Source organism: Canis lupus, chromosome 30 (genome assembly GCF_011100685.1).
Source record: "Canis lupus familiaris isolate Mischka breed German Shepherd chromosome 30, alternate assembly UU_Cfam_GSD_1.0, whole genome shotgun sequence".
In the NCBI taxonomy this organism is placed as follows: domain Eukaryota; kingdom Metazoa; phylum Chordata; class Mammalia; order Carnivora; family Canidae; genus Canis; species Canis lupus.
The window spans coordinates 10,254,881-10,269,230 of record NC_049251.1 but is presented as its reverse complement, the minus strand read 5'-3'; the positions used below and the strand labels follow the sequence as shown (position 1 = coordinate 10,269,230).

Sequence of the window (14,350 nt, the reverse complement as noted above, 5' to 3'; positions counted from 1 at the left end):
TATGATCCAGCAGTTGTGTTCCTTAATATTTACACAAATAAACTGAAAACTTATTTCACACAAAGCTGCACAAGAATGTTTATAGCAGCTTTATTCATATTTGCCAAAACTTGGAAGCAACCAAGATGTCCATCATTAGAGGAATATATAAACCAACTATGGTATATCGATACAATGGAATAGTTTTCAGTGATAAAAAGAAATGAGCTACTAAAAGAGATGGCTCATAAGTGCATATTACAAATTGAAAGAAGGTACTGTGAAAGGCTACATACTGTGTGAGTCTAGCTGTATCACATTCTGGGAAAAGCTATGCTGTGGAGACTAAAAGTTCGGGGTCTGGGGACTGGTGGTGGGAGAGATGAAGAAATGACTAGGTGAGCACAAGAGATATTTAGGGTAGTAAAACTAGATTCTGTATAGTACTGTAGTGGTATATACGTGTCATTAGTAATTTGTTAGACTCCAAAAAAGTGTACAACACAGAGACCCCTAGTGTAAATCTTGGACTTTGGTTAATGATACCGCTTCAAAAAATCATGTATTAACATTGACTCCTCACTTGCAACAAATGTATCATTGTAATGCAAGATATCAATCATAGGGGAAAGTGGATGGGGAAAGGGGTATATGGAAACTTGGTATTTTCTGTTTAATTTTTCTTTAAACCTAAAACTTTTAAAAAACAAGGTCTGTTAATTTTTTAAAAATGAATCTTAGTGGTTCTTGGTACATTTTGCCAAATTGCTTTAGGAAAGAATTATACCACATGTACAAGTAGTGGTATAGAAACCTGCAGAACTTGCAGAAACATTTAAACAGAAGCCTTTTAAACTAAAACCGTTTGAACTAAACCCAACTTAAAAAAATTTCCCCCCACTCTATTGGAAAGCATTTTCTTGATTGATCTAACATTTCCCGTTGCTAATTCTGGAATGATGAATATGAAATACCCTTCCATTGCTATTTTGCCATCTTCCTGGATAATAGGGACAAGGCGGTTTATATTGCCATCATCCTTGCTGACAGGACCAAGGTCACTGATTTGATAAGTAGATTAAATTCTAGGATGTCACGATCACAATAATGTAGCTTTGATCAAACAGACCCTAACGAGGGTCTTCTTGTATCTTGGAAACTATACTAAAACCAGGCCAGCTTCTAACCTTGGTATCCTTTTATTGATTATTCCAGAATCAATTAGAATAAATCTGGGGAAGAAAACAAAGCCCTCTCCAGTCGTCTTTCTTTCTCTCCCTTTCCTGTGTGTGTCTCTACCTTCATTTACTAATTGCAATTATATTTATCTGTGTGTTCTTTATCCTCATCTGACTGTACACTCTCCAGGACAAGGCCCAAGTACTTTATACCTGCTATGTCTTTCATAGTACTTGGGGCATAGAGGCTTTCAACAAACATTTCTTGAAATGAAGTATAGGATCAAAAGGACTAGATCATAGATAGAGCTGATAACTAACATTTAATTATAAAAATAACCATGAGGGTCTATTTTAACATCAGCCTGCTGTAATCCTACATGATGAGATTTATGTCCTTATATTGTCTTTGAACACAAGAGTATTAAAAAATGCATATTTTATTAACCCAGGCAATACAACAAAACTTATTTTTAAAAAATTCAAACAATACAGAAAAATATAAATAAAAATTGTAGTTGCCGTTCTATCCCACTGTACTTTCTTTGTTAAACTAAATACAATTTAATGTATGTACATCTTTACAAATCTTTATGTATTTACAAACATGCACACGCATTTGTATATTTAAGAGGAGTGTGTATATAAATGAGATCTTACTGTATATACAGTCTTGCAATTTGTTTTCAACCTAATAGTATGTCATGGGGATAATTCTATGTTGATACATATAACAACTCTCCTACCTTATTTAATTGCTGCTTGTATTCCTTTGTAGGATTATCTCATCATGTATTTAACTCTCTCCTTTTTCTAGACAACTATGTTTTTCCAGTTTTTCACTAATCAACAAATACTGAAATATACATATATACCTTTGTTTTGATATAAACCAGTGTGTGTGTGTGTGTATTCAAGAAGGCTTGAGGCTAGATTTTTTGAGGTAGATTTTCTGGATTGAAGGCTATATGCATTTAAAATTTTGTTAGATTTTTGCCAAATGTATTTCTTAAATTACTGTCAACTTATATTCTCAGTAAAAGAACATGAAAATGTTCTTTATCCACAACTGTCCCCAATCTTTATTTAATAAGTTTTTTATTCCTTTTTGCCATCTGTTAGATTTCAGATTATTGAAGCATGCCACTATTTTAATTTGCATTTCTGTTTGTAGTACTAACATATTTTCATATTTTAATTATATGTTTAATGTCATCTTTGTATTGCTTTTCTTTACTAATTTTTCTTTTTACTTACTGCTGTTACATACTTTACAAAAACTTTGTCTTTTAAAAACTTTTGTTTTTGAGTGAGATTTATTTATTTATTATTTTTAATTTTTATTTATTTATGATAGTCACACAGAGAGAGAGACAGGCAGAGACATAGGCAGAGGGAGAAGCAGGTTCCATGCACCGGGAGCCCAACGTGGGACTCGATCCCGGGTCTCCAGAATCACACCCTGGGCCAAAGGCAGGCGCTAAACTGCTGCGCCACCCAGGGATCCCCTTGAGTGAGATTTATTGAGATATAATTTATATAAAATAAAATCTACACTTAAAGCGTATAGTTCAATGATTTTTCATAAACATATAATTTAGTAACCGCCACCACAATCAAGATACAAGATTTTGCTCATCCTCCAAATTCCCTTTTGCATTCAATCATCTTGCCTCCATACCTCCAGCTCTTGGCAGTCACTGAAGTGTTTTCTGTACCTATAGTTTTGCCTTTTCAAAACATCATATAAATGCAATCATATAGTATATAATGTTTCCTATCTGACTTTTTTCACTTGGCATAAGGCCTTTGAGATCCTCTCATGTATCAGTGGTTAGTTCCTTTTTATTGCTTAGTAATATGCCATTATATGGATGTACTACATAATCTTTTCATCAGTCGGTGCACATTTGAGTTGTTTCCAGCTTTCAAATAAAGCTTCTTTAAACATTCATGTACAAGTCTTTGTGTGGGCATATGTTTTCATTTGTCTTGAGTAACCTAGAAGTAGGATGCTGAATCATAAATAAGTGTATGTTTGCTTTTTAAGATCTGTTTTCTGCCTTTAACCTGATTTATGCTATCATTTGTCTTGACATTTTAAATATGTATGTTAAATTTACCAGATTTTTTAAATGCTTTTAGATTTTGTGCCTTGCTTCCATGCCATTCCCTATCCTAAGATTATGTTTTTACTTTTGGTACAGCTACATTTTAGTAATCATGGATGAGTTCAGAGTTATTCAGTATGCTGTATATATGAAGGTAGAAAAATTGCCTTGCATATTCTTATTTCTTTTGGTGCTTTTCTTTTGGTACTAGTGGTTACCTCTGGATTAGTAATTTTTATGGTGCCTTTAGTTCCTTTTTATCCCTTTACTTAGCTTTTTATTACCTAGTTAGGTTTTTTTTAATGTATTTATTTGAGAAAGAGAGGAGGGTGCGTGCATGTGTGTGTGTGTGTGTGCGCGCGCGCACACACACACACAAGCATGAGCAGGGGAGAAGCAAAGAGAGAGGGAGAGAGACAAGCAGACTCCCCGCTGAGCAGGAAGCCTGACACAGGGCCAATCCCAGGACCCCTGTATCGTATGAGCAGAAGTCAGAACTTAACTGACTAAGCCATCCAGGTGCCCCTAATTTGTCAGTTTTAATGGTATCTTTGACTTCCTTTTATTACCTATATAATAGTTATAATCTTATGTGACTTTCTCTTTCCCTTGTCGTAATTCTTATTTGTAGCCCTTCTGATTGTGAGATCATATGTTTATATTCTTCATCCACGTCATTACTTTTGATTTGCTCTTAACTCTGCAATTAAATACATAAAATGTTCACCATCTGTCCTTTTTCTGAGGTCTTCCTAGCCACTTCTTGGTCAGATGAAGTTCATCCTCTAGGAGTTGGTGAACTAGTTTGTGGGTCAAATCTGATTCACTGCTTGTTTTTGTATAGCCTGCAAGCTAAGTATGTTTTTTACATTTCTAGATGGTTAGGGAAAGAAGAATAATAATTTATGATACATGAAAATTATGTGAAATTAAAATTCCCATTTCATGGAAGTTATATAAAATTAAAATACTAGTGCCCATAAATCAACTTTTATTGGAACAGACCCATCCATGTTTGTTTATTTATTTATTTATTTATTTATTTATTTATTTATTTATTGTCTATAGCTGTTTCTGCATTACAGCAGACTTGAATAATTAACAAAGATTGTATGACCTGAAAAGCCTAACATATTTACTATCTGTTCCTTTTTTTTTTTTTAAGTAGGCTCCTCACTCAGCATGGAGCCTTACATAGGGCTTTAACTCATGACCCTGAGATCAAAACCTGAGCTGAGATCAAGAGTTGGACACTTAACTGACTGAGCCACCTGGGTGCCCCACTATCTATTCCTTTATACATAAAACTATAAATGTAAAGTTTGCTGATCTCTGTTCAAGTAGATTCCCCAGGAAGGGCTCGTGTATGCAGTATTCCCTAAGTTCTGACATGTTCAAAATTGTAGTTTTATAGCTTATTTAGAGGTAGTGTCTTTGATTTGCATTTTCTTTCCTTGAAAATGTAGCTCTGCTTTTGTTTTATATGTTGTTACTGAGAAGTCTGATACTAGATAATATTCTTTTTGCCAGAAAGCATCAGGACATTTATCTTTAAAGTATAACAGTTGTAGTAGGATATACTTCAGAGTTGATCATACAGGGTGAGTTTTAGTTACTCATGGGTGTTTTCAGTGTGTAGATTCAGGTCCTCTTTTTTTTTTTTTTAGGAAGTTTCCTTAGATTACAGTTTTAAATATCAGCTCTATTCTATTGTTTAGATTTTCTTTGGTGACTCCAGTTATGACTATTTCTGTTACAATCCCTTTTTCTCTGACCCTCTATTTCTTCAATTATCACATTTTCATTTCTTGATTATTTTCCTGCTTGTTTCAATGCTATTTATTAATTTTTCATTTGAATCTATTGTCTTGGACACCTTGTCATTTAGAATTCATTTGATAGGATCTTCTAGTTTTCTTTTCCCCTGAGTTCGGTCAAGCCTCATTTACTCCTTTTTTGTCCACTTCTGCTCTTAGTTTATTTTAATTAAAGGTACTTTAATCTGATTAAAGGCTTTCATATCTCCCATGTACTTGTTTGAGGCTACGTAATTAAGTTTGGAGCATTATATTACAGTTTTAGCTCTTTTTTTTTTTTTTTTTTTTTTTACAGTTTTAGCTCTTACTGCATCTTTTGCCTTTCTTTTTCAGTAATGGTTTTGTATAGATATGGTCTACTTCTTTTTTATTTCATGGGCAGGGTCCACAAGTGCTCTCCTTTGTCAGTACAGTCCTCTTCTGTGTAATTTCTTTGTTTTTTTTTTAAGATTATTTATTTATTTATTCATGAGAATGAGGGGGGTGGGCAGAGACACAGGCAGAGGGAGAAGCAGGCTCCATGCAGGGAGCCCGACAGGGGACTCAATCCCGGGTCTCCAGGATCATGCCCTGGGCCGAAGGCAAGTGCTAAACCTCTGAGCCACCCGGGCTGCCCTGTTTGTAGGACTCTTGAAAGGAAAAGTGTTGTAAATAATTTTAGTTGCAGTGAAACATCAAACACGTAAATACAATAAACATTTCTTAACTATGTAAGTATTGTTTTAATTATTTTTAGAAGTGTGTTTAAGCAGAAAAGTCTCATTAATCAAGCATTCTAGGTGCTGCATAGTGGGGTTTTTTTTTTCCCCCCGCACTTCACAATCTGTTCTCCATTAGTATGCAGTTTAAAAACTATTCTTTAAAAATTAGGTGTTTCAGGGGCAGCCCTGGTGGCCCAGCAGTTTAGAACTGCCTTCAGCCCAGGGCGTGATCCTGGAGTCCCAGGATCGGGTCCCACATTGGGCTCCCTGCGTGGAGCCTGCTTCTCCCTCTGCCTGTGTCTCTGCCTCTTTCTCTATGTATGTCTCTCATGAATAAATAAAATTTTTAAAAAGTATCAGGTGTCTCAAAGCATGTTTGTTTAAAAATTTTATCAACTTTGAAGGCTCGTTTCTGTTGTAATTAAGTATTCAGATTTTTATTTATTTTGGTTAACTAAAATGGTTTTTGGTTTATTTGGTTTATTTTGGTTTATTTATCTCATTAATGGCAGTTAAAGTTTAAATATTGGGGAACGTTTATTGTTTGAATCATCTCATCCTTACTTGCTTTGTAATATGTTTCAAACTCAAGACAAAACTCTGTGTTCACCTCTCAGATGCATACATCTACTGGAGGGGGATTCTGTGACTGTGGAGACACAGAGGCATGGAAAACTGGCCCTTTTTGTGTAAGTCATGAACCTGGAAGAGCAGATACTACAAAAGAGGTAAGAACATTATTTTTTTTAATTGTTAATTATTTTTTGCTTGATGTAGTTAGATAGAAAGAAATGTTGTATGTATGGGTTAAACTCAATTCCATTGGGGATCCCTGGGTGGCTCAGCGGTTTAGTGTCTGCCTTTGGCCCAGGGCATGATCCTGGAGTCCCAGGATCGAGTCCCACGTCGGGCTCCCGGCATGGAGCCCCCTTCTCCCTCCTCCTGTGTCTCTGCCTCTCTCTCTCTCTCTCTCTCTCTCTCTCTGTCTGTCTGTCTCTGTGTGTGTGTGTCTATCATAATAAATAAATAAATCTTTAAAAAAATAAAAAAACCTCAATTCCATTAAGAATCCTGATTTTTGTGTTTCAATATTTAAGTGTAAGGAGTTTTATTCCACTCTATATTCAAAGAAAGAGTGAATTTTTTTGTTCTATTTGTTACGCAATTTGATAAGTAAGAGTAAAGAATATGTAAACCTAAAAGAGCAAATGGAACAGTAGAATTGACACATAACTTCAATAATTGCTTTTCTTAAAGAAAAAGTAGTCAACAAATTGGTTATCTGATATACATCCTAATCAAGAAAAGTGAGTAAGCCCAGATACAGGCTGTTAGGAAGGAAAATGGGAAATAACTATAGACCCACAGAGAAGTCAGATGCTTAACCAACTGAGTCACCCAGGTGTCCCATTCTGCCTTTTTAATAGGAATTGTATTTCATGCTAAACAAGCATTTCCAGTTTATGAGGTAAAGCTTTTCTTTCTAGGTGAATACTAGCTAGCTAATACAGGAAGGATAATAGGATTAGAATAACATTTTGCAAACCTTGAGGAAATATTTGATTCAGACAAGATTCATTAATGGATGGTAAACCCATTAAGACATGAGTTGATAAAGAACAATATTCACATAGTTCTAAATTGTCATCTCATAGATTACTTGCTAGGCATAAAAGAAAAAACTGAAACTTTATAATGGAGGTATCATACTGTTATCTCCTAAAACTGGTCATCAGTATTAGCATCATTACAAATAGTGGGTGATATGGCATAATGAGCCTCGTCACAGGATGTAAAATAAAGTACATAGGTTAACATCTAAAAATCAGCCCACAAGGCAGCACATATGCTAAAATCGGAACAAAAAAAATAAAATAAAATAAAATAAAATAAAATTGGAACGATATAGAGAAGATTAGTACAATGATGACACAAAAAATTGTTGTGTTCCATATTTTTATGATTTCACTCATATGTGGAATTTAAGAAACAAACAGATGAACGTAAAGGAAAGGGGGGAAAAAAGAGAGACAAACCATAAGAGACTCTTAACTATAAAGAACAAACTGAGGTTGCTGGAGGGAGGAGGGACTAAATGGGTGATGGGTATTAAGGAGGGCACTTGTGATGAGCACTGGGTATTATATGTAAGTGATGAATCACTAAATTCTACTCCTGAAACTAATATAATACTATATGTTAACTAAAATTTTAAAATGTGAAATATTGGGGAAAAAGATAAATACAATTTTATGAAAAATGAAAAAAATCAGTTAATGTAGTATACCATATAAACAGAATAAAAACCAAAACCACATGATTATTTTAATAAAGGTAGCAAAAGCATTTGACTAAATCCAACACACTTTCATCATAAAAGGATTTAACAGACTTATCATAAAAGGAAACTTCCTCAATCCTGATAGAGGGCAGCTATGAAAAACTCACAGGTGTGTGTGTGTGTGTGTGTGTGTGTGTATGTGTATAAAACACTTTTCTCCTGGGATCAGGAACAAAACAGATTCTGCTCTTGTCACATCTGCCTGTATTGGAGGTTCTGGCTAGGGCAATTAGTAATGCAAGAAAAGAAATAAAAGGCATCCAGATTGGAAGGGAAAAAGTAAAACTAGCTGTATTTGCAGATGACAGGACTTTGTATATGGAAAATTTTAAGGAATCCGCAAAAAAAATTATTAGAACTTAGAAGTTCAGCAAGAATATAAGTTACAAGATAATTATACAGAAATCACTTGTAGTTTTTATATTTTCTATATCAATAATGAAAATCTGAAGAAGAAATTGAGAAAAAAAGTCCACATTCAGTATAGTATCAAAATAAAATATTTAGAAGTAAATTAACAAAAGCAGTATAAAATTTATATTCTGAAAACTTTTGAAAAAAAAAACTTTTGAACACTCTTGAAAGAAATTAAGGAAGATTTCAATAAATGGAAAAACATCTCTCCTTTTTTTAAGTTTTTATTTTAATTCTAGTTAGTTAACATACGGTGTAGTATTAGTTTCAGGTATATAATATAGTGATTCAGCAATTCCATACATTACCCTATGCTCATCATGACAAGTGCACTCCTTAATCCCCATCACCTATTTCATTCATTCCTCCACTCACCTCCCCTTTGGTAACCATCAGTTTGTTTTCTATAGTTAAGCATCTGTGTCTTGGTTTGCCTCTCTCTCTCTCTTTCATTCCCCTTTGCTCGTTTGTTTTGTTTCTTAAATTCCACACATGAATGATATCATATGTATTTAGAAGACTTAAAATTGTTAATGTGGCAGTCCATTGGGTGTTTTTTTCCCAACACCACCAAACAATTAAACTCTGTTCTCTGTTGATACTGACCAGATGTCTCACAAATTTAACTCTACTCTCTGCCTGGCAGTAGCATCAGGTCCCACAGGTTAAGGTTGCAGTCCCACAAGACTGCTCCCACTTCAGGTGCCAGTTGGAAGTCTAGGTTATTCTCTTTGCTTCTGCTTCTGACCAACTAGCTATAAATCAGAGATTCCTATAACCCTCTCTTTTGATTCCATTAATTTGCTAGAGCAGCTAATAGAACTAAGGAAATCAGTTTTCTTACTAGATTGCCTGTTTTATAAAAGGCTATAATTTAGAAACAGCCATATGGAAGAGATGCATAGGGCAAGATATTTGGGGATGGGCTGTGGATCTTCCATGCACTCTAAGTTTGCCACTTCCCCCAAATCTCTGTGTGTTCACCAACCCGGAGAGTTTCCAAATCCTGTCTTTTTTTGGGGGTTTTATGGGTGTTCTACGAGATAAACACATGATTGATTAAATTGTTGGTCATTAGTGATTGATTCAACCTTTAGCCCCTCTTTCCTCTCTAGATATCAGGGATGTAGGAGTTGAAGTTCCAACCCTCTGATTGTATGGTTTCATTCTCCTGGCAACCAGCCCCCTCCTTAGGTGCAAAAAGTCACTTCATTAATGTAATAAAAGAAAGACTTTAAAAATTCCTCTTATCACTTTGGAAATTCCAAGCGTTTTAGGAGCTCTATACCAGAAATGGTGAAGACCAAATATATTTCTTCCTATAAATTGCAATATCACAGGTTATACTCCCCAAGTTGATCTGCAGATTCAACACAATTCCTATCAGAATTCCAACTGGGAATTTGTTTCTCTGTTTTAGTAATTGACAAGCTTACTTTAAAATTTATATGGAATTATACAGGACCCAGAATAGCCTTTTTCAAGGACAAATTTGGAGAACTCACACTTCCCTATTTCAAAACCTACTACAAAGCAACAGTAATCAAGACAGTGTGGTATGACATAATGATAAACATAGAAATTATGAGAATAGATTTGAGAGCCCCAAAATAAACTCACATGTTTGTGGTCAACTGTTTTTCAACTAGAATATGAAAGGTGTTCACTAGGAAAATATGTTTTTATCAAATGGTAACAGCACAACTGGATATCCATATGCAAAAAAAAATGAGTCTGGATCCCTAGCTCACATAATACATGAAAAGTAACTCAAAATGGATCAAAGGCCTAAATATGAGAGCTAAAACTGTAAAATTCTTAGAGGAAAACATAGAGATAGATCTTCATTACCTCGTATTTGGCAGTGGATTGATAGATACGTCAGCAAAAGCCTGAGTAATAAAAGGAAAAAAAGATGATTACACTTTATCAAAGGACACTGTCAAGAAAATGAAAAGCCTATAGAATGGGAGAAATATATTTGCAAATCATATCTGATAAGGGGAACTGATAAAGAGCTCTTAAAACTCCATAATATAAAGACAATATTTTTAAAACAGGCAAATAGTCATTTCTTCAAAGAGTATATATACACACACATAGCCAATAAGCACATGAAAAGATGCCCAGTGTCATTATTCATTAGAGGAATGCAAATCAAAATCATGACCTTCTTTTTCATATCCACTAATGGCTATAATCAAAAAGGCAAATAATAACAAGTATTAGTGACAAAGTTTCTACTGTTGGTAGAAATGGTGCAGCCACATTGGAAAATAGTCTAGCAGTTCAAATGATTAAGCATAGAGTTGTTATATGCCCCAGCAATTCTACTTATAGGTATATACTCAAAATAATTGAAAACAGTTGTTCAAGCAAATATTTAGACACGAATGTTCATGGTATTGTTATAATTAAATAGCATTATTACAGAATAATATATGATATTCATATAATAATATGGTATTCAAAATAAAAGGTAGAAAAAACCCAATGTCTATCAACTGGTAAATGGATAAACAAATGTGGGTAAATTGATACAATGTACTATTTGGCTATAAAAGGGAAGTAATGAAACATGCTTCAATTTGGAGGAACCCTGAAAACCTTATGCTAAGTAAAAGAAGCCAATTACAAAAGATCACATTATATGATTACATTTAAATGAAATACAGAATAGGCACATTTATAGGGACAAAAGAATAGATTAGTGGTTCTTTAGGTCTAGGGGGATGGAAACATGGGGTGAGGGAGGAAGAAATCACTAAAGAGTTTTTGTTTTTTTTTTGAGGTGATGAAACTGTTCTAAAACTGACGTGATAATTACAAATACCTGTAAAATACTAAGAACCATTAAATAGTATATTTTGAGCGAATTGTGTGGTATGTGAATTATATCTCAAACTTGAAAGATTATAAAAGCCTCATTTATGAAATATTCTTTTTTTTTTTTAAGATTTAGTTGAGAGAGAGATTATGCATGTGCAGGTCAGGTAAGGAACAGAGGGAAAGGGAGAGAATCTCAAGCAGATTCCCTGCAGGTCATGGAGCCTGTCACGGGCTTTCATTTCATGACCCATGAGATTATGATCTGAGCCAAAATCATGAGTCAGATACTTAGCTCACTGAGCCACCTGGCCCTACTTATGAAATATACTTGATAAAAATGTTTAGCCTGAGCTTAAAAACTTGAGGTGTAACTTTTTGGAAATAACAGGGGAGACATGAACAAGATAAAGAAAACTACAAGGAAGATAAATATAAAATGTAGGACATTTCAAGGTAATACTAGAATGTAGGAGTTTTTATAGGAAATATGGCCTGGTTTCTGTCATGAAGAACAAAAGGGTGGAAGTGGGGATGGGAGATTTCATTTAGATGTAAATGACTTAATAATCAAATGTAATAACCAAATGTAATAGATATTTTAGAAAGAATTAGGAAAACTGAATATGATCAAGACATTAGATGATATTTAAAAATTACTAATATTACTAGATATAATAATGGTATTATAATTAAGAATTCTTTTTTAGAGATATATATATTAAAGTATTTAGGGGTAAAATATGACTAATTTTTACCTTAAAATGCTTGAATAAAAAATATATGTATGAAAAAATAAGTTATTAAATTTAGGTAAAAGTTGTGTTTATTACACTGATCTGTTTTTCTATAAAAAAATAAAAATCACTGTATTAAACACCAAATAAATAACAAAAACATAGAAATTGTTCTTAAGCATACAAGGGAGAAAAGAGAAAGTTTCCAAATTTGTTGAATGCCCTTACAAACAATAATAGCTTTTAGAAAATGTAATGGAAGGGGCGCATGAGTGGCATTGGTTAAGTGTCCAGGTCTTGGTTTCCGCTCCAGTCATGAGCTCAGGGTTGTGAGATTAAGCTCCATGTTGGGCTTTGCACTCAGTGCAAAGTCTGCTTCAGATTCTCTCATCCTCTCCTTCTGCTCCTCCTGCTTGTGCACGTGTGCTCTCTCTAAAATAAATAATCTTTAAAAAATTTATATAGTGGAGGAGGGGTAGTTGGTTGGCTCTGTCAGTGGAGCATATGACTCTTGATCTTGAGGTAATGAGCTCAAGCATCATGTTGGGTATAAAGATTTTTTTTTAATATAATGGAAAAGAAGATCTCATTCACCATAGCATGAGAAAAGATGTAATACCTTGGAAAAAAAATAAATCTACCAGCTCTATTATAAGAAACTTGAAAAGTATACTCTGTGAGCACTGGATGTTATACTGTGTGTTGGCAGACTGAATTTAAATAAAATAAAAAAAAAGTGTACTCTGATAGGCATAAATTAAAAAAATCATGCATCATTCTTGGATTGGAAGATTCAATTTTGCAAAAAAATATATATAATATTGACATTTCTAAAGTTAATCCACAAAATCAGTGTATCCCCAGCCAGATTAACAGCTAAATACTCTTTTGGAACTTCACAAAGTAATCAGAAGTTCTTCTGGAAAAATAATTTATAAGGATTGTCAGGAAAAACTGAAATCAAGAGTTATGAGTATAAGTAGGTCTAACAAATTTAAAATATATTAGAGAGCCATGGTAATCCAAATAATGTGACTCTTGCTGCAGGAATAGACAACAAAGAATGGAATAGATAAAAGAATCTAAATCCAAACTGGTAGTAAAGATACAATTTCAGAATTGTGGTCATATATAACTGGCCAACCTTTTGAGGGAAAAAAATCTATAAAGCTTGACCAGATAAATTCCAGAAATATCAAGGACTTTTTTTTTTCATTCTATATTGAGGATTTTTAAAAGCCTTTTTTTTTTTTTTTAAGGAACAAATTATAAACTTGTTAGAAGGAAATACGTGTGAATTTTTAAAAATAATCTTGAAGTAGATTGGGCCTTTCTAAGATTTTGTTACAATTCAGAGGCTATAAAAAGGAAAAAATTGATAAATTTGCTTCTGCAAAAATTTATAACTTCTTAATAGCAAAAACTTTGTCATGAACTAAATGACAGTCTAGAAAAAACATTGCAGTGTGTCATGAAGGATAATTAAGAAACCCTTGGTATCCTGTATATTCGTGCTGTGTGACCACTCGTGTATAGTATACTTTACAAAACTCAAAATGGAAAGAAATGGAATTATATTTGGAGAGGTAAAATGTGTTGTCTTCTCTTGGGTAGAAGCCTTAGAGTACAATAGATGGGCTCTAGAATAGGGGTCCTCAGTTTGCTTTATAACCCCACTGATAGCTCTGTGATGTTGACAGGGTTATTCAACCTTTCTACCTTTCAGTTTATCTCTAAATTGGAGATAATACTATCTGCCTCACAGGACTGTGAGAACTAAATGAGATAAAACATGCAAAGTGCTTAGCCCTAGAATATGCCTGGAATATTGTAAGGGCCCAGTAAATGTTAGGTGTCACATTAGTAATAGTATTATAGCTCCTATTACTTTTCCCATTACCTTTCTTCTGATACTAATTTGTATGTTTTAGAATTAACAGAGATCTTTCACACAAATTCTATCATTTTGGGATGCCTGGTTGGCTCAGTGTAATCCCGGTCTGGGGATCGAGTCCCGCGTTGGGCTCCCTCTGAGGAGCCTGCATCTCTCTCTGCCTGTGTCTCTGCGTCTCTCATGAATAAATAAATAAAATCTTTAAAAAAGAAAATCCTATCATTTTATCCTCATTACTACTTCATGAGGTAGATACAATAGCTCCATTTTATAGAAGTAGAAACAAAATCTCAATAAAGTGACTTGCTCAGGTTTGCATATCTAGTCAGTGGCAAAGTTGGACCTAAAATTC

At 34.0% G+C, this 14,350-nt stretch overlaps 1 protein-coding gene across 3 annotated transcripts in view; it reads left to right on the top strand.

The window, feature by feature from the left end:
• UBR1 (ubiquitin protein ligase E3 component n-recognin 1) overlaps nt 1-14,350 on the top strand; it is a 140,278-nt gene that overhangs the window by 32,138 nt on the left and 93,790 nt on the right. For all 3 annotated transcript variants that reach the window (XM_038580190.1, XM_038580192.1, XM_038580191.1), the window contains one exon: nt 6,404-6,514. In XM_038580190.1, the coding sequence (XP_038436118.1) occupies nt 6,404-6,514 (111 nt within the window). The remainder of the gene's footprint in view (nt 1-6,403; nt 6,515-14,350) is intronic.